Source organism: Culex pipiens, chromosome 2 (genome assembly GCF_016801865.2).
Source record: "Culex pipiens pallens isolate TS chromosome 2, TS_CPP_V2, whole genome shotgun sequence".
NCBI classification, from domain to species: domain Eukaryota; kingdom Metazoa; phylum Arthropoda; class Insecta; order Diptera; family Culicidae; genus Culex; species Culex pipiens.
Window position 1 is genome coordinate 201,701,305 of NC_068938.1, and position 18,724 is coordinate 201,720,028.

Here is an 18,724-nt window from a genome sequence, read left to right on the forward strand (position 1 = left end):
CATGAAAAAAGCGCCATGTACATTCGGCGAAGAAAAACGAATCATAACTGTAGGGATTATGGGTTGCAGGATTGAATATGTAAAAAATTATTAAATGAGTATTTATTATAAGATTGATATAATTCATAAATAAGAGTTAAGAGCGCAACAAAAAGTGCGCACCTTCATGAATATTGCCTTGTTAGCTAATCGTGGATTGAGTGCGAGAGCGCGCTAGCGAGCTGCGAGAGAGAACAACGAGCGAGAAAACAACGAGATGCGCGCGGCCGGCGAAAGAGAGAATGAAGATTGTCAAATCAGTTTTGTGGTTAATTTCTGTGGAATAAGACGTGTTGTTTGTTGATTGCAAAATATCTGTGTTTTTATTATAAAAGAAAGTCCCCGATCACGACAATGGCACAGTCCGGTAAGTCGAACCTTTTTGATTCATGGAAGATCATTTGTTTTGCTTGAATTGTTGTGTTGTGAAATCCAACAGTTTTGTTTACCTGCCAGGAAGCAGGTCCAAATTTCGCTTTGTTGTTGTGCCTGTGTTTTGAAACAGGTAGATTTTTGCTTGAACTTGTTATTTGAAATTGATAAAAGGCATAAAACTATCTGCGATAATTGACGGTCTTGAATTTAATGAATGATTTGCTTGATATTGGGAACGAATGTTTTGTTTTGAAGTAGTAAGTTTGGCTTTTCGTTGTGAAAATTGAAAACCAATGTTTTATTCTAAGTTTATGCAGGAATTTGAAGGCAAATAATTTGCTCAAGATTTGATTGTTTTTGTACAATCACATTTTTGTTTAAGATTTGATTGTTGTTGTTTTGATTGACGACCAATGTTTTGTTTTTAATTTGATGCAATGTTTAATCGTTGTTGTGGAAATTGAACTCCAATGTTTTGTTACGAATTAGACTTAATTTTTTTTTTCTTCTTATTTTTGTGATTGATGAAAATCAATATTTTGTTTATAATTTGACAAAAGATTTGACAAGATTGTGGAAATTGAAAATCAATAATTCTTTATGAATTAAATGGAGGATTAGTTTGCGATTGAAGGTAGATAATTTGTTTTTAATTTAGTTATTGTTTTGGTAATTGAAATCAAATTTGTTGTTTGAATTTTATTGTTGTTATTATAATTGACGACCAATGTTTTGAATTTGATGCAAAATTTGATTGTTATGGATTGTTGTTATTATTGATGATCATGATCATTATTTTTATTTTTTATTTTGGATTGGATGCTGGTTACTTTGGTAATTGAAGACCAATGTTTATTTTTGAATAAGATAAATATTTGCTTCTTGTTAGTTTTGTTTTAAATTTAATGAAAGATATGCTTGTTGTGGCAATGACTTGATGCAAAGTCCAATAAAATCACAAATAACAAAATTTACAGGTTTAATTTTGATTGAAAGATTTGATTGTTGATGAGGGAATTAAAGACCAATGTTTTGTTATGATAAGATGACAAATTTGCTTATTTTTGCGATAAATGAAAACCAATATTTTGTTTCGAGTAAGATACGAGGTTTGATTAATATTGTGGTAATCGAAAACCAGGTATTATTTTGAATATGATGGTAGATTTGCTTTTTGTTGTGGCAATCGAAGGCCAAGATTTGTTTTCTGAATTTGAGTATTGTTATTATAGAACGGTATTTTTACTCGGTTTTAAATTTCATGCAATATTTGATTGTTATTTTATGGTGGGCAATTTTGAGTTTTAAATTTGACGCAATATTCGATTGTTTATATGGTAATTGATGACCAATGATTTGTTTTGAAGTTGATGCAAAATTTGATTATTAATTTTATGGTTAATGAAAAATGTTTAGTTCTCATTTGAATGAAGATTTGATTGTTGTTATTATTGACGATAAATTTTTACTGTGAATTTGATGCAATATTAGATTGTTGCTTGATGCTGTGGAAATGGAAAACTAGCGTTTTAGAATTCTAATGAAAATTTTATAGATTTATGCAGAAATTGACAAACATTGTTTTGCTTTGAAATTTGATTTGAGCAACGTTTTTTGCCGTTATAATTGATTAGTCATAGTTAATTTTGAAGTCTCTTCTTTGTTGGAGCCTGACAGACCTCTGCGATGGTAGTCAGAAAAAAAGTCTCCTCTGTGTTGGAGCCTGACAGACCTCTGCGATGGTAGTCAGAAAAAAAGTCTCCTCTGTGTTGGAGCCTGACAGACCTCTGCGATGGTAGTCAGAAAAAAGTCTCCTCTGTGTTGGAGCCTGACAGACCTCTGCGATGGTAGTCAGAAAAAAAGTCTCCTCTGTGTTGGAGCCTGACAGACCTCTGCGATGGTAGTCAGAAAAAAAGTCTCCTCTGTGTTGGAGCCTGACAGACCTCTGCGATGGTAGTCAGAAAAAAGTCTCCTCTGTGTTGGAGCCTGACAGACCTCTGCGATGGTAGTCAGAAAAAAGTCTCCTCTGTGTTGGAGCCTGACAGACCTCTGCGATGGTAGTCAGAAAAAAAAGGCTCCTCTGTGTTGGAGCCTGACAGACCTCTGCGATGGTAGTCAGAAAAAAAAAGTCTCCTCTGTGTTGGAGCCTGACAGACCTCTGCGATGGTAGTCAGAAAAAAGTCTCCTCTGTGTTGGAGCCTGACAGACCTCTGCGATGGTAGTCAGAAAAAAGTCTCCTCTGTGTTGGAGCCTGACAGACCTCTGCGATGGTAGTCAGAAAAAAGTCTCCTCTGTGTTGGAGCCTGACAGACCTCTGCGATGGTAGTCAGATAAAAAATGAACAATCTGGGCTGGAGTTCTTTGCGAAAGCAGTCAGATAACAATCTCCTCGATAAAGGAACCCGACAGACTTCTGTGATGATTTTTGCCTTCCTCACCTTACTGAGGAAAGGCTATAAAATCACTCGGAAAATGAACTTTTTAATTAGACCTCCTAGACCTACCTTCATTTGTACATATCGACTCAGAATCACCAACTGAGCAAATGTCTGTGTGTTTGGCTGTATGTAGACATGTGTACCAAATCAATGTCACTGGAATATCACGTCACAGGTTCAACCGATTTTGGCCGGAACGGTTTTAATCGATCCGTCTTAACGTCCCCAAAGTTGCTATTTAAATTCATGCAGTTTTATCATGCATTTAAAAAGTCATGTTAAAAAAAACCGTTTCATATTAAATTAAAATTATGGTAAAAAGGGTGGTTTTTTCATGAAACTCTCACATGTTATAAATTTTTAGAAAGCATATGAGAAGACCTTTTAGGTAAAGTAAGAATTTTCAAGATCTGACTTACCTATCTTAAATTACAAGCAGTTTAAAAAATGGTCTGAATTCACATAACCTCAACTGGTCGGGTCTGATCGCCACGAAAAAGCGGTGTAGAGGGATGCCTTTTTCCTCAAAGGCCGTGTCTGTATAATCTTGACAAAAAGTTTGTAGGTAGTCTGTTAATTTATTGGGAGCTCTGGTGCTGCGATCACGTTAGGGGAGATCAATAAACCATGTGGACACTTTAGGCGGGTTGGAATCTCTCTATAAATGAGAGGAAGGCACCAACCTCCTAAAGGTGGATTATGTAACGTTTTTTTTTAAATAACTTCGCAGAAGGAGCCTTATGGATTTTACAAATATATTGTTCAGCAAATTTTTTCATTCAATTAAGGACCGTCTTTAACATCACAAAAGAAATTGACCTAAGAAAATTAATAAATAAATTTAAATGTGAAAGTGAGCACTTTTTGGTATCCACAGATAAAGCAATATGTATTTTGGCGTTATGTCTGTGAACTACCTAAAAAAATGATTTTAAATTCATCGAATAGGACTAAAACGGTTGTCACTATTACTAAAACTGGAGTTTTCCTCTCTTAAAAGATAAACCTCTAAATCAGCGATTCTCAACGGGGGTACCGGGCCTACTTGATTTACACGGTAGGGGGTACCAGCCTAGAAGAAGGTTGAGAATCGCTGCTCTAAATTGAAAGACGCTAATGATTAAGTATTCCATATTGATAGTTGTTATGGTTAATTGTTACTTTAATCGATTAACTCAGCTGTGATACAAAAGTTGCTTGAAACCCAACATTATTTCACAGGGAAGTAAAAATTTAAGTAATCGTTAACATGAACATTACATTATTAGTTAAAAAATGTAAAATAATACACTTAATAATTAATTTGATGCATTTTTAAATAATAAATAAAGGAATGATTAATCATCAGAAATGCTTGAAATATAATTTAAAGTGTGAGGGCGTTGCGTCACAAGAGAAAATAATACAAATTTTTGAATATTAATTTTGAATTGAGAAGTATGAGTGACAATTTGAGCAACAAAAAAAAAAACATTATTTAAAAAAAACTAGGAAATATTTAAATTTATTTTTCAATGTAATATCTGTTATTTGTATCAAAATGGTTCAAAATCATTCATTAATTTCGATAAAAATTATATTTTAACACTGTATCATTTTATTGAGTTAAAAAAAAAAACTTTCAAAATTTTAGTATAGTAAATACATCAAAAATCAATTAAGAGAAACATTATTTTGAAATAAATTAAAGAAACTTTGGGGTTCTTTAATCGATTGTACTTAATTATGAAACCAAACTTTTTCAAATTACATAACAGGAGTTTATCAGCAAAGAAAAAGTTAAAATTTTAAATAAGAAAAGAAATTATTGACAGGGATCGTAAAGATCGTGATTAAAAAAAAAATTAAGTTTCTGTGAACAATCTACTCAAGTAATATATCAAAGTTGCTTGGAACTCATTTTACATTACGAAAAAAATAAAACAAAATATTTAAAAATAAAACATTAAAAAAATCTTTCAGCTGTTTTTAGATAAGCAAGATACGTTTTGAAGGAATTTATGGTTAGGATATTGTCTCCTCCGTGTTGGAGCCTGACAGACCTCTGCGGTGGTAGTTTGAAAAATGTTTCGCCTGAGCTGGAACCCTTTGAGATAGTAGTCAGATTGCAATGTATCTGATCATTTTGAAGGTATATATAAATAAAATGACCTTAAACATTGTTTTGATCATGATTAAATGTAACATTGAATAATCTAATCTACGGTAATATCAACAGTGCTTGAATCCATACCTTTAGCTACAATAAATACAATTTGAAGAGAAAATTAATTTGACATATAATAGAAATCGAATATAGCGGAACGGCATTTATTTCAGTTTATATATTTTATTTTTATTGCAACAATTTACCACATGATTTTGTTTTATTCATTAGAATAATATTTTCTGAACTATGTTTTGTTTCAAGATAAACAAAAATATTATTAAGTAGACACAACAGAGAAAAAAAAACTATTCGGTAAAAACTATTCTTTGTCTGGTTAAAAGATCGCGTAAGTGAATATTAATAGAAAGTACAAAATTTTTAATATAAAAGTTGAAAAATGTTGATACTACCATGCATTTACAGAACAAAATCGTTAAATATGTAATTTTTTTTTAAGAAAGCTTTTGTGGCAAGAATAAACAACATTTGATTTTATTTTTTTATAAAAAAAAATGTATTTTGTGCAGCAAAGCACATTTTGAGCATTAATTGAATTATTTATATTATTTTTGCAATTTGCTTCATTTATTGATATTGCTTTTCAAGAAATCATCTTAAACTTAAATATGGACTGTTTTTTATTTTATAAAAGTGTACCGGTACTGATGAAAACAAATTCTTCGAAAATATTACTGATTTTGCATTTTAGTAATTTTTGCCATGATTTATTAACAAGTTCAAAATTAGTTAAAATGCGGTAATTTTTGATACAATGTTAAGCGGTGTATGCACATCGGAAGGAACCGGTCAAGAAAAAATTCAAATGGGCGGCAGTAGAAGCGAAAGCAAGCCAGATAGGGTGAAGAAAAAACCCTAAGAAAACGCTCCCTCTCCTTTGTTCTACTGTTCGTGAAGCTGTTTCTTGACTCCTTTCCTTCCGATCTCCATGCTAGTCTTTATTTAAAAAAAAAATGTTTGTTTTAGCTGTACAGCTTGGTTGGGAATAAGTTACAGAAAAGTACAGATAAAAATATTGAAAATGAGGAAGGCTTGAAGATCCATCTTGGGTGTTTTTGGGTATTAAGCACAAACATATACTTTTCGTCACGTTTGCATTTAACATTACCTAAAATTAGTTTATGTTTACCTTCAAGTCCCGTCTAGTGGATCAATCGGACGTGGCACTGGGCTTGGGCTCATAATCCATATATCGGTTTGAACTCCGTGGCGGGCGCACATAAATTCAAAGTGTAAATTTGAGTAAAAACAATATCTGTGCCTGTCATAGTTTTTGTTTCAGTTTTTTTTAAATAAGTTAAATAATTACCACATTGTATATATTTTTAGAAATGCTTATTCTTTGTTTTTTTATGGTACACATAAATTTAAAACTTTAAAAACGCCAGGATTATGCTTTATTTGTTATTTAAGTCAGCAACACGTTAGATTTTTGAATTTAGAACACATTGTTTTATATTTCATATTCACAAAATGATGATAAATAAAAATAATGTGATTCCATTTAATTCGAAATGTTTAAAAAAATAAAAATTGCTTTTGAATTTGAATTATTATTTTTTTAAATCGTGTTGTGTTGTTTCAGCAATGTTTGTAAAATTTGCTTTTTAATTTTAAATTACATAAAATTTAAAGAAAATCTGATAAACAATCACTAATCTCGTATTGCATAAAAAAATGATAAACCTGCATTTATTTGAGAAATATTTGTGGTTTTTGTTTTCCTCCTCGTTTTTTCTTTTTCTTATATTTTCAGGTGTTTTAAATTTTCAACCTCATCAGCGCATTCCATTTTCTACAACTTCTGCGATCGGATGTCAGCCTCTTGGACAACATAGATGAAACATTTCGAAGACTGCGCTTTCGTATTTAGATCAGCATGAAAACATAGTCGAGGAACCCGACGAAAATCTTTTAGGAAATAAAAAAAAAAACATTAATTGATTTAGCATTCATGTAATTTTTCTGTTAGGAATTATGATTGATATTCGTCATCTTGAGAGTAGAAAAGAGGGAGAATGTAGGGATTATGGGTTGCAGGATTGAATATGTAAAAAATTATTAAATGAGTATTTATTATAAGATTGATATAATTCATAAATAAGAGTTAAGAGCGCAACAAAAAGTGCGCACCTTCATGAATATTGCCTTGTTAGCTAATCGTGGATTGAGTGCGAGAGCGCGCTAGCGAGCTGCGAGAGAGAACAACGAGCGAGAAAACAACGAGATGCGCGCGGCCGGCGAAAGAGAGAATGAAGATTGTCAAATCAGTTTTGTGGTTAATTTCTGTGGAATAAGACGTGTTGTTTGTTGATTGCAAAATATCTGTGTTTTTATTATAAAAGAAAGTCCCCGATCACGACAATAACAAAGCGCCCCCCTCAGTGACAGCAGGGTGATATCGACGTTGGTGATTTCAAAAGAAGTTATGTTTGTTTTTCTCAAATAAAATTACGGAAATAATGTTTTATTGAATTTGGATGATCAAGTATCAATAAAAGCAACGTTTTTCATCGTTTGTTATCATTAGAACATCTTATTTTGCTTTTATATTAAAATGGGAATTGAAAATGGATGCTCAACATTCAAGTGCGTTTTTCTCAAAACGCATGGTTTGTACATGATGCTTTTTGAAATGTTGGCGTCGATTTATTCATACACAGTTGTTTACTTTATTCTAATACTTTGGCGCACATCCCTCCATGTACAACCGCCGCGTCTCCTCGTCCGCTTTGTCGTCCTTTGGCGGCTTGTAATCCGAAACGTGGTCCACCCGCAGCGTTCGCCCCAGCAGCTTTATCCCGTTCAAATTATCCACCGTCAGCACCGTCGAGCGTTGATCTTCAAAACAGATAAAGCCAAAGCCCTTCGATTTGCCCGTCTTTCGGTCGCGCACCAGGTTTATGTTGACGATTTCGCCGTACTGGGAAAATACCGCCAGGAGGTCACCTTCGGTTAGTTCGGACGGAAGACCGCCCACGAAGATCCACGCGCTGTCCCGGTACTGGTCGTGCCAGGAATTTTTGCCGCCGAACTTTAGGTCCTGCTCGCTCAGTTTGAGCACGTTTTTCATGTTGCTGGAAGGGAATATAGATTACAATTTTGAAACTTGAAGTACTTGTTATAACTCACGTCATAGGATTCATTTTTAAATACTTTTAAAACAATTTTTTAAACGTAAAAAACGAATTCAAAAAAAGCTGATTTTAGTTGTTTACAAACATCGTCTTTGCTGACACGATTAAATTTATTTATTCAAGAGATTATAAAAAACATATGTACTCAATTTAGAGTTGAAACTAAAGATTGTACACGCAAAACATAAAATGATTAAAATATTGCAAAATTCAATAAATCTAAATTTATAAAAAAATAAAATAAAAAAGATCTGAAGTTTGTCTGAAGTCCTACAATTTTAAACCTCATAAATTCTTGAGTAAGGCTTTAGGTTCAAGTTATTATGTTTATCAGTTTATCTGATTTTCTGTTTAAGAATTTATTAATAAAAAATAAGGCATTCCTCGTTACAAACATAAAATAAGTGCAAATAAAAACTAACAATTCGACGCCAACATTTCAAAAAGCATCATGTACAAACCATACGTTTTGAGAAAAACGCATTCGAAAGTTTAACATCATTTTTCAATTCCCATTTTAATATAAAAACAAAAGCAGATGTTCTAATGATAACAAACGATGAAAAACGTTGCTTTTATTGATACGTGATCATCCATATTCAATAAAACATTATTTTCTTCATTATATTTTAGAAAAACAAACATAACATCTTTTAAAATCACCAACGTCTATATCTCCCTTTGTTATGATTCGTTTTTCTTCGCCGAATGTACATAGAGTTGTATTGCGTGTACTAGTTGGCGTGAGAGCGGGCTTAGATAACTCTATGGCGCTTTTTGCAAGCGGAGGGGAAGTTTTGTTATGATTCGCGTTTTGTCGGCAAATGTCTTTTTCATGATGCTTTTTTTTCGTCACGAGGTTAATGTAGTCTTTTATATTCACCGAAAATCCAAATAACACAGATCTGTGTAAAATTTGACACAGATCGCTCAAAACCTGGAATACACAGAATCTGTGTAAAAGCCTTGTACACAGAACTGTGTACAACCGTTGTCTGTCAAATCTGGGATTCTGGGTAAAATTTTGCACAGAATCCGGGTAAAAATTAAAAAAAAATTCAGAATCTGATTTTGATTTTTCAGGCCAATACAAGTAAACATTATAATATCATTTATTTATCTTTGTTTTGGGTTTTATACATAAGACAACATAAACTAAATATTTGACCACTCAGCGGACTACCCCGGTCCGGAAAAGCTGACAGTGTCCGTTTACTAGTGCTGTCTATGGAACTCTCCGCTTGGAACCGGAACTGGAAAAATGGTTAGCGCGGGCTCGAGTTCCGGGGCTCTGGACTTCCGAGGTTCCCCAAAAGCACCACGTCGGAGGAACTCAGTGTGTGTGAGACAACTTGAATAAAAATTGAGTTAGGTTAGGATTACCAAGCAAATATTTATGAGATACATTACCTTGAATCCAAATACGACCACTGCGCCCCATGGGTTTACGGTGCATATGATGATCAGTTTGTTGATAAGTCTAAAAACATTGAAGTATTTTAATAATTTTCCAATATTTTGATCACGAGGAAAAACTTACAAAAATTTGCTGCAAGAGCGACGCCATCTTAGCTTTTCCTTTTTTACCCAGATTTGAAAGGAAAGCTGATCGGAAATCTGTGTAACTTTTTACACAGATCTGTGTTATAAAACTACACAGTTTTGACAGCTAGAACATGTTCTACAATCTGTGTAATTTTTTTACACAGATCTGTGTTATCTGGAATTTGCGTGTTTGACAGGTTGACAGGGCTATATAAACAGGCACTGCTGATACCAGAGATTTTGTTTATGTTAAATACTTTATTTAAAATCATTATTAAACAGATTTTCTGAAGTAATTTTTGCTATTTTTTGGTGGAGAGGTAGCTTATTAGGAGTTCTTTCAGAGTATGCAATAACCCAGAAAGTGCCAAAATGTACATGATGCCTTTTGAAATGTTGCCATCGAATTAACAGAAAGACAAAAAACTTTAAGATATTTAAGAGAAGGAACTTTTTACAACAGTCTAAAATTGTTCTTCAAATAGCTTGTTTTTGAGTTCTTTTTTGAATTGAGAGGTTGGAAGTCCTTTGATGTCCTCGGGAAGAGCGTTGTACAGCATTGTTGCCTTGTAGAGTGCTGAGTTCTGCCCAAAAGTTTTGTTTTGCATTAGAATGAAAAAAGTGATCAGAAATGGTTTTAAATCGTGTTTTTTACCATTGTACATACAATTTGACCTAGGGCCTAGCCTAGGGCTTTAGGACCCTAATGACCAAAACACGGCTGTGATGACCCAAGAGAAATATACTCATTCCAAATATAAAATCTTAAAAAAACATCTCTCAATTTCTGTGAATGTGTAGTTCGGATTTTGACCTGAACTCAAAAAAATTAATCGTATGAAAAGTGGGATATTGAACTCAGAAAGTCCATGATTTTTGGTTATAGAGTTATCTACGTGCGCATGTATTGCGTGTACGTACACGAAAAAAAGTGAGGTTAAATTTTGTACCGGCCAGCAAAACAAATGGTGTGCTAGTGTGTGTGAGATCGGGCTTAGATAGCTCTATAGAGCTATCTACGTGCGCATGTATTGCGTGTACGTACACAGAAAAGATTGAGGTTAAATTTTGTACCCACCAGCAAAACAAATGGGGTGCTAGTGTGCGTAAGCTCGGGCTTAGATATATTGTACGGAATCAACCCATACAATACCCCATCCAGTATAGCCGAATTTCAAATTATTTTGTTCTAGCCGCTACGTCTGTTGTCTGTGATTGAACTCAGAACGTCCATGATTTTTGGTTAGGGTACGGAATCAACCCATACATACCCCATCCAGTATTCGCGATCAAAAGCTCAAAAATTCCGACAGGTGGCGCAAAGCATCGAAGAATGACGATTCAAATTTTCGCTGTTCGGTTACATAGGAATGCAAACTTAAAATTGAATTTACAGCTCATAGAACAACTTTTGAGAAAAAATTCAAGTAGTACGATTGTTAACTCTTTGCCCTCTATAAATTAACGCAATAAAAAAAAATTGAAAAAAAATAATTTTGAAAAAATAATATTGTTTAAAATGATAGAGCATCAAAAGTTAACAAAGTATCAGCTCGAATTTTTGCTCAAAAGTTGTTCTCAACGCTGGAATTTAGCAAAACAGAATTCGCATACATAACCTCAAAGGGCGGAAATTTCAATCGACATTCTTCGCTCTGTTCTGCTACTCAACACTAGGTGTCACATGTCGTTTGGCTCTTGAACGGCAAAAGAGAATTTGCAGCAAAGCTTAAAGACACATGTCGCCACCTATGAACAAATAGCGTAAACCTATGATTTTTTGAAAAAATGTGTTTTTTCCTTCAGATACAACATTTTTACAAAACTTATGCCGGATTCGGATGAGAAAAATTATTTCCAAAAGTTTGGTGTATAACTTTCCAATATTTGTTTGATAGAGGATTTGCAGCAAAGCTGAAAGACACATGTCGCCACCTATGAACAAATAGCTTAAACCTATGATTTTTTGAAAAAATGTGTTTTTTCCTCCATAATCAACATTTTTACAAAACTTATGCCGGATTCGGATGAGAAAAATTATTTCCAACAATTTGGTGTACAACTTTCCAAAATTTGTTTGATTTCTCTATGAGAAAACTGTAAATTTATAAAAAAGATAGTAATTTGGACTATTTGGCAATAAAGTCTGTCAAAAATCAATAAAAATGGTTGAATATACGTTAACACATCTGTTATCAACTATTTAACTGTATATTTCATTGATATATACGAGGAAACTAATTTTTTCGTGTTCCAAAACATGTTTTTTAAAGAAAAAGGTCACAAATTTTTGCGCGCCCAAAAATTGATGTTCATTATTTTAAAGCAAAAAATTTTTCTCGTCTTTTGCAACCAGTTTCATTATGATTGATGCAGGGAATCATGAGAAATAAGCGATTTTGTTCTTCAATCCAGCAGAAAGGAATGCGATTTTTGGCAAGTAACCTCATTTTGGCGCCACCTACATTTGAAACACAGTCGCACTGCAAAACCTCAATTTTACTATGAGAAAATTGTAAATTTAGTAAAAGATAGTAATTTGAACTATTTGGTAAGAAAGTCTGTCAAAAATCAATAAAAATTGTTGAATATACGTTAACACACTTGTTATCAACTTTATAACTATTTATTTCATTGGTATATATCGGGAAACTCATTTTTTCGTGTTCCAAAACATGTTTTTTAAAGAAAAAGGTCACAAATTTTTGCGCGCCCAAAAATTGATGTTCATTATTTTAAAGCAAAAAAATTTTCTCGTCTTTTGCAACCAGTTTCATTAAGATTGATGCAGGGGATCATGAGAAATAATCGATTTTGTTCTTTGATTGGCAGAAAGGCATACGATTTTAGACAAGTAACCTCATTTTGGCGCCACCTACATTTGAAACGCAGTCGCGCTGCAAAACCTCAATAGCCGTGCACTTGTGCGACTCGCGATGCCAGCTCCATCTATATGTCGCCTCCGAATGTGTGACTGTGTGAGTGATTTTTTCACCAACTTTATTCTCACGCACACCACTGTTGAAAATGAAAATGAACTCCACCGCATGAACGCTTTCATTCCGCATTCGAGCCAGCAGCAGACAAGTTGTGTGTTGATCGCCCCAAAGTCGCAGAAATCGCGTTATCTTTTTCGCTTCCTTCCTCCCGCGCCGCTACCTAGTGGCCATTGATAAACCAGTGCGCGAAATTCCGGAAGTGTTCCGTCGTCAGCGGTCAGCTCCCCGTCGAGAATCGTAGTGTTCCGAGGTGTGTCCTTGGCCGGAGTTGCAGCGCAGGAAGGCAGAGGTGTTCCGGGTGCAAAAATCAATTACATCAGATTAGTGGGAAAGAAATTTCCAGCACTTTTTTTTTCGCGAATCTCCGTGTGTCCATTTCGGTGCAGTTTTTCGGTGGTCAGTTTCTGGCCAAACCTGAGAGCAGCAAGCGCAGAGAGAGATAAAAGTGACCAAAACAGAGTGGTGGTGGTCCCCCGGAAGAAGAGTCAGTCAGTTTTGTGCGCTGGCAGTTTTTTCGGTGCGAAAAGTTTGCCAAAAACGCAGTGTGACGAAGACGAATCGATCCGGAAGGTGTGAGGACATCGCCTTGCAATAATACATCTTTGAAAACGCAGCGTAGATTCCCAGCGGGAGGTCCCGGTAAGTAGAGGTTGCATTTTTTTCATGACACACACTTACACTGCTGATGTTGCAATGAAACTGCCTACACTCGATGTGGTGGTAGTGCCCTGGGGGGTGTTTTTGGTGGCCGCGAAAAAGGTCGACCACACAGAAGGTCGTCTGGTGCGGTTGAGTGATCTAGATCTAGGTCTTCATCAAATTTGTATCGATTGCTAAAACTTTCTAAACTATAAACCAAAGTGAATAGATAATTTATGTTGGGGAAAATTCTACTTTGAGTCACCAATCTATCTGATAGATGCCCCTGTATGAGGCGGGGAATTCCCGGAAGAATGATATCTCCCTCATTCGGGAAACATTTCTGGAGCAACATTTGAAAAGGGCGCATAAGCATTTTGACAGCCAGGACGATTTAATTCAGAGCCAACAGGTAACTATTTAACAAAACCCGCAGTGTTAAAAGGTAGCTGGGAAGGCCAGCTACTGATTTACATTCTGAGTTTTGTGAAAAGCTTATTTGTTGGCTCGGAATTTGCAAAATTGTTCCAGCTGTCAAAATGCTTATCCGCCCTTTTCTCGTGTTGCTCCAGATTATGGATCTGTAATTATTCGTGTGCTTGTGGCATTATATGCATCGTTTGTTATAGCAAACAATTAGAATTTTAAAATCACTTTAAGCTTGTTTATGATAATATAAAAGTTACTGAATTCTCTAATTTCCTTTTTTTGTGATTTCTTAATGTGGTCCTTTGTTAAGAAAGTGACTACAAACTTAGATTTAATACCGAATTCGGTAGTTGAAAAAACGGTAAATTCGAGCCAAACATTTCATTAGGGCACAAAAGCAAAAACCGCGATTCGAGAAAATCGCTTGCAAAAAATGGACAACTTGTTTCAATTCCTATTTAAAAAATAAGCATGACTGATGGTATTTTTACTGATGATTCGATAAAACACACCATTATCCTCAACTCTGCTTTACTGCTTCTTAATTTATGTTGATTTTCGCAATAAAACTCATAATTTTTAAAAATCTCGTTATTAGGCCCTTTTAGCTTTCCAACTGCTGTTCATAATGGGCCCTTTCTAAATGCAATTTCGAAGAGAACTAAAAGGGCACTAAAGCGCTGTCACCGGATTGTTGTTTTGAATGATGTTTATGGGCCCTTTTGTTTAGTTAGAAATAATGAGGAATTCAGTGGAAATTTTGATAATTGGTGAAGTTTTATGATCGAATGGAGCAGATAAGGTATGTGAAACATTAAAATTCTTCAAAAGTGTACTGAACAGCAGCCGCGGGCCGTAATCAATATTGTATTTCGACGAAGTTTTTTTCTGCAGAAACCCTTGGTGAAACGTTAACCAAACTTTGTTTTGAAGTGAATTAGTGTTAAGAATGTATGAAAAGTTCACTTTATAACATAGAAAGTTCCTTAACCACGAAAAACTAACGAAAAAGAAAAGGGCACAATTGAACTTTTTTTCTGGTTTGGAGTGAACATTGTTATGTGCCCTTTTGTTTTTTTTGATTTTTTCAATAGGAAATTGTTTGCTATCAATCTGATTCTTGGAGGGCATGTAGGGAGTGTTCTATGGAGTGGAATAGTGGAATAATCCCGAATGTTTACTTTTTGGTTTTGTGCCCTAATGAAATGTTTGGCTCGAATTTTAGATCCATCCTTGCCCTGATAAAAAGTCTAACTAACAGGATATCGTTGCCAAATAAAATTACTACTATTACTAAACCATCTGTTTAAATAAACAAAATTTTACCGATTTTCGGTTGTATGATGAACAATAATGAACTTCATTACCGAATTTCGGTAAGTTTTTTTTTCCGAATTCGGTAAATTTCAGTTTACCGAACTGTTCATCAGTTAAAAATTCGGTAAAGTTTACCGAATTCGGTAAAAAAAATCTATGTGTGTATAATCAACTTTTACTGTGGAAAATAACTTCAGTTGTTAACAATCTTTTCCATCGGTAACTGGGCGTTGTTTAAGGTGAAGCCGTTGATCATTTTCGAAGAAAAATGATCATCACTATCAAATATTCTGTATTAAATTCAATTTCACGAATTTCGGCACCAAAAGGAATCAGCATGTGCCGGTTGTTGCCTTCTTGAAGCCACTGAAAGAATTTTTGATCTAAACCAAATGTGCTTCAAAATTTATATAATTTTGTGGCACAGTCATTGACGTCCTAGTTGGCAATCATTGATAAATGACGATTTCCATAACTTTACAAGGAATGGGATAATCGTTACCAAAATGAATCAGCATGTGTAGGGGGCACTATTCAAAACAACTTGTTGAAGGAATTTTGTCAAAATATTGAAAGCGACGCAAAATTTACATCTTTGAACGAAAAATCATGACAATGATGGAAGTCTTCACGTTAATGGCCTATCTACAATCACTAAGCTTAGAACATCTAAGTAAAGTAGTAACTTAGGAAAGTCTGCAACTTGCCCTGGGCTTTGTCATAATGAGTGTCATAGGTTTGATGCTTGTTTGGCAAAGAGTATGATTTGATTCGATGTGGAATTAAAATCGAAGTGTTCAGTATATTGCTGAAGCTTCCATTTTTACACATGGACACCACTTCATGCTGCGAGAACCCACTTTGTCGTAGTCTCAGGGCTTAATCGATGGCCGGTAAGCTGTCATCGAGACAAGGAGGTTCTCTGATAGTGGAAATATCACATTTGTACAATGAACCGCTACATATGTGATTTTTCCCTATCTTAATGTGGGTGTCAGGTTAGGATGCGGGTTTAAAAAACAGTGTTTGTAGAATTTAGGATTTTAACTATAAATATCAACTTTTTATACTTTGCCTTTAGTTATTTAGGGACAAAATTAGTAACAGTGAATTAAGTAATTCTATCAGAATCGGTGATTTTCATTCAAGTAGCATAAAAACCATTCTGATTTGTCAAAATTTCCATAGAGTCTCGATCAATCAATAGTGAAATGATATCGGACTAAATTCGTTGATCTGTTGAACTAACGGTTGTCGGATTATGATTGTATCGACCATTGTTGCGAATCGAGGATCTACTGGAATTCTGACGAACAAATGGTCGTCTCTTTTTCAATTCACGACTTGTAAAATATCAACTGTTATTTTTTTTTTGTTTTTTAAAAGAATCCAGACAGGTTTTAAAAGAAACGTTTTTTTTGGTTAATAATTAAAATGTCGGGGATTTGAGATAAGAGTAGCTGTCGGATAGGTTGCTTTAAATCTTGTATTCAATTCAAGTTAGGTAGTTATCCGCAAATGAATATTTGGACTTATATGAATAATTGAACATTTTGGACTTATGAATAACACACAACTGTGCATTTATTCTAGAGTCAGATCCATACAGCGTCAGTGTTTATTTGGTCGAAGTGTACTAATTCATTGGCAGATCTGATTCTAGTTGTAATGTACGACAAGACTACTGACGGACGTGACAGGACGAGGGCCCAGTTTAGAGGTTTCGACATCAACGATGTGCGGCTGGATCACCCTCCCAAAAAAAAAAAAAAAAAACTTAGGAAAGTCTGCAACTTACGTTCGTCATCCACAATCAACTTAGAAAACTTGCTGGGCTGATATACGTTGCTATGCAGTTGTTTGTTTACCTTTGATATGGAAACGTCAACTTACCGTAGATTTTGAAATTTTCCAAACCAAACGTCAGTTTCTAATTTGATTACTTTTCCATTGTAAAAACTCAGATTCATTTCCATTGATTCAAATTCCTAAGCTAAGTGAAATTTTCTAAGCTAAGTGATTGTAGATAGGCCTTAACTGGGCTGCTTCTTTAACTGGGTGTTCGATAACTGGGCTACAGTTAAAAAGGAGACAAACGTCAAAAAACCAAAACTGCGAACAGGCCCGTGATACTGACGTAGCTTGCTGAAGCCGCCACAACATGTTTGGTGGCGCTGTTTCGGGATTAACATTTCAGAGGGTCACAAATCAAAATATAATAAATTTTATTTATTTTTTTGGAAAAAAATCCTGTAGCTGCTCAGAATGATTATTTTCATCAAAGTAAACCAAAAATTCCGCCAACAACAATATGTTTCTAGCATCAGGTCTCAGGCAAAGTTTCCCAGCAGGTGTCTTTTTAAAATCCTCTGAAATGTCTTCGGCAAATTCTAATTTGGCCAATGAACTTAAACATCATAATGTTAATTTAAATCTACAATGTGAGCTCAACCTTGATGTTGGGAAACCTTAAGAGCGAGTCCACGAACAGGGCAAAGCCCATTGTTAGGGACGTCGTGGAGCTCGCCAATCTGCCTGAAATTCAGGGGTTGTTTGAACTTATATAACTTAATATCTAGAGTTTTTTTTTATTAGGTCCTATAAACATATGAAAGACAATAGTTGATTGGTCTTAAAAAAACTCTGGATATGAGCACTCTAGCTCAATGGAAAGTGGAACAAATCTGGACACAACTTTTGAACTTTTAAATAACTAAAAAAATTAAAATATCTGCAACTAAGGCAAATTACAATTCAGCCTAACATTTCTAAAAAAGGGCTTAAAAAATGCTACAAAATCATTCCAATTGTTCAAATCTAAGCATTTTAATGAAAAAAAATGCATTTTATCGACATTTCGACTTGGAGCTCATTGGCGACATGTAGGAATAGAAAAGTTGATTTTCATCCATTTATGCCTACTCTTTAAAAAATTAAAGTAAAAAAATAAGAATCTGCTCTTGTCGGTTTACATTTCGTATCGTTAGATATGAACCTAATATCCAATAAATGTGAATCGGCGGTTTTATGAAATTTTAGTTTAGCAATTTCCTCCTGAAACAATTCATCTTAACATTTACTTTTAAGCCGAAAGCCCTCTATGAACAGCTGTCTTTAAACATAAATGTTCAAATTTAGAAACTAATTTTGTTGGTTTTGTGTCTATTCTCACTAAAACCAATAAAAAAATATCCAAATATTTTGCAAAAACATTGCTAAAATCACATTCCAGTTCACCCCATGTGTCCCGTTTTGCCCCGGATAGTACACATTTAATTTCATTTCTGGAGTTTTTTTTTGAAAAAGTCCAATAAACCCAATTTCCAGTTTTTGCTTTTTGGGTGTTCTTGAAACCGCCTTGAGTCAGGGGTACCAACACCCAAAAAGCAAAATCAGAAAATTTGGTTTATTGGACCTTTTAAAAAAAAAACAACCTGTTTTTAACTAAGGCCGTTGAAAATATTTTTCAAAGTTTATGTCCCTCGGCTCTGACCAAAGTCGAGGGGGGACAAAAAATTAAAAAAATATAAAAATTGAAGGGGGGTGACATATACTTTGAAAAATATCTAATTTTTTCATTTTTTTTTGGCCAATAAAACAAATTTCCTTATTGGACCTTTTCAAAAAAAAAAAAAAAAA

General features: G+C 34.4%; 2 protein-coding genes across 3 annotated transcripts in view; one reads left to right on the forward strand and one right to left on the reverse strand.

Moving 5' to 3' along the window:
* Positions 1-7,675: 7,675 nt before the first annotated feature.
* On the reverse strand, positions 7,676-8,307 carry LOC120420330 (RNA-binding motif protein, X-linked 2-like). Its single transcript, XM_039583325.2, has 2 exons — positions 8,152-8,307; positions 7,676-8,096 (listed from the first exon to the last, which is right to left on the reverse strand). The coding sequence occupies exons 1-2, from the start codon at positions 8,163-8,165 to the stop codon at positions 7,697-7,699; spliced, it is 414 nt and encodes a 137-aa protein (XP_039439259.1). The 5' UTR covers positions 8,166-8,307; the 3' UTR covers positions 7,676-7,696.
* Positions 8,308-12,745: 4,438 nt separating this feature from the next.
* LOC120418138 (endophilin-A) overlaps positions 12,746-18,724 on the forward strand; it is a 141,119-nt gene continuing 135,140 nt past the window's right edge. For both annotated transcript variants that reach the window (XM_052708794.1, XM_052708796.1), the window contains exon 1: positions 12,746-13,339. The gene's annotated coding sequence lies outside the window, so the exon portion shown is untranslated. The remainder of the gene's footprint in view (positions 13,340-18,724) is intronic.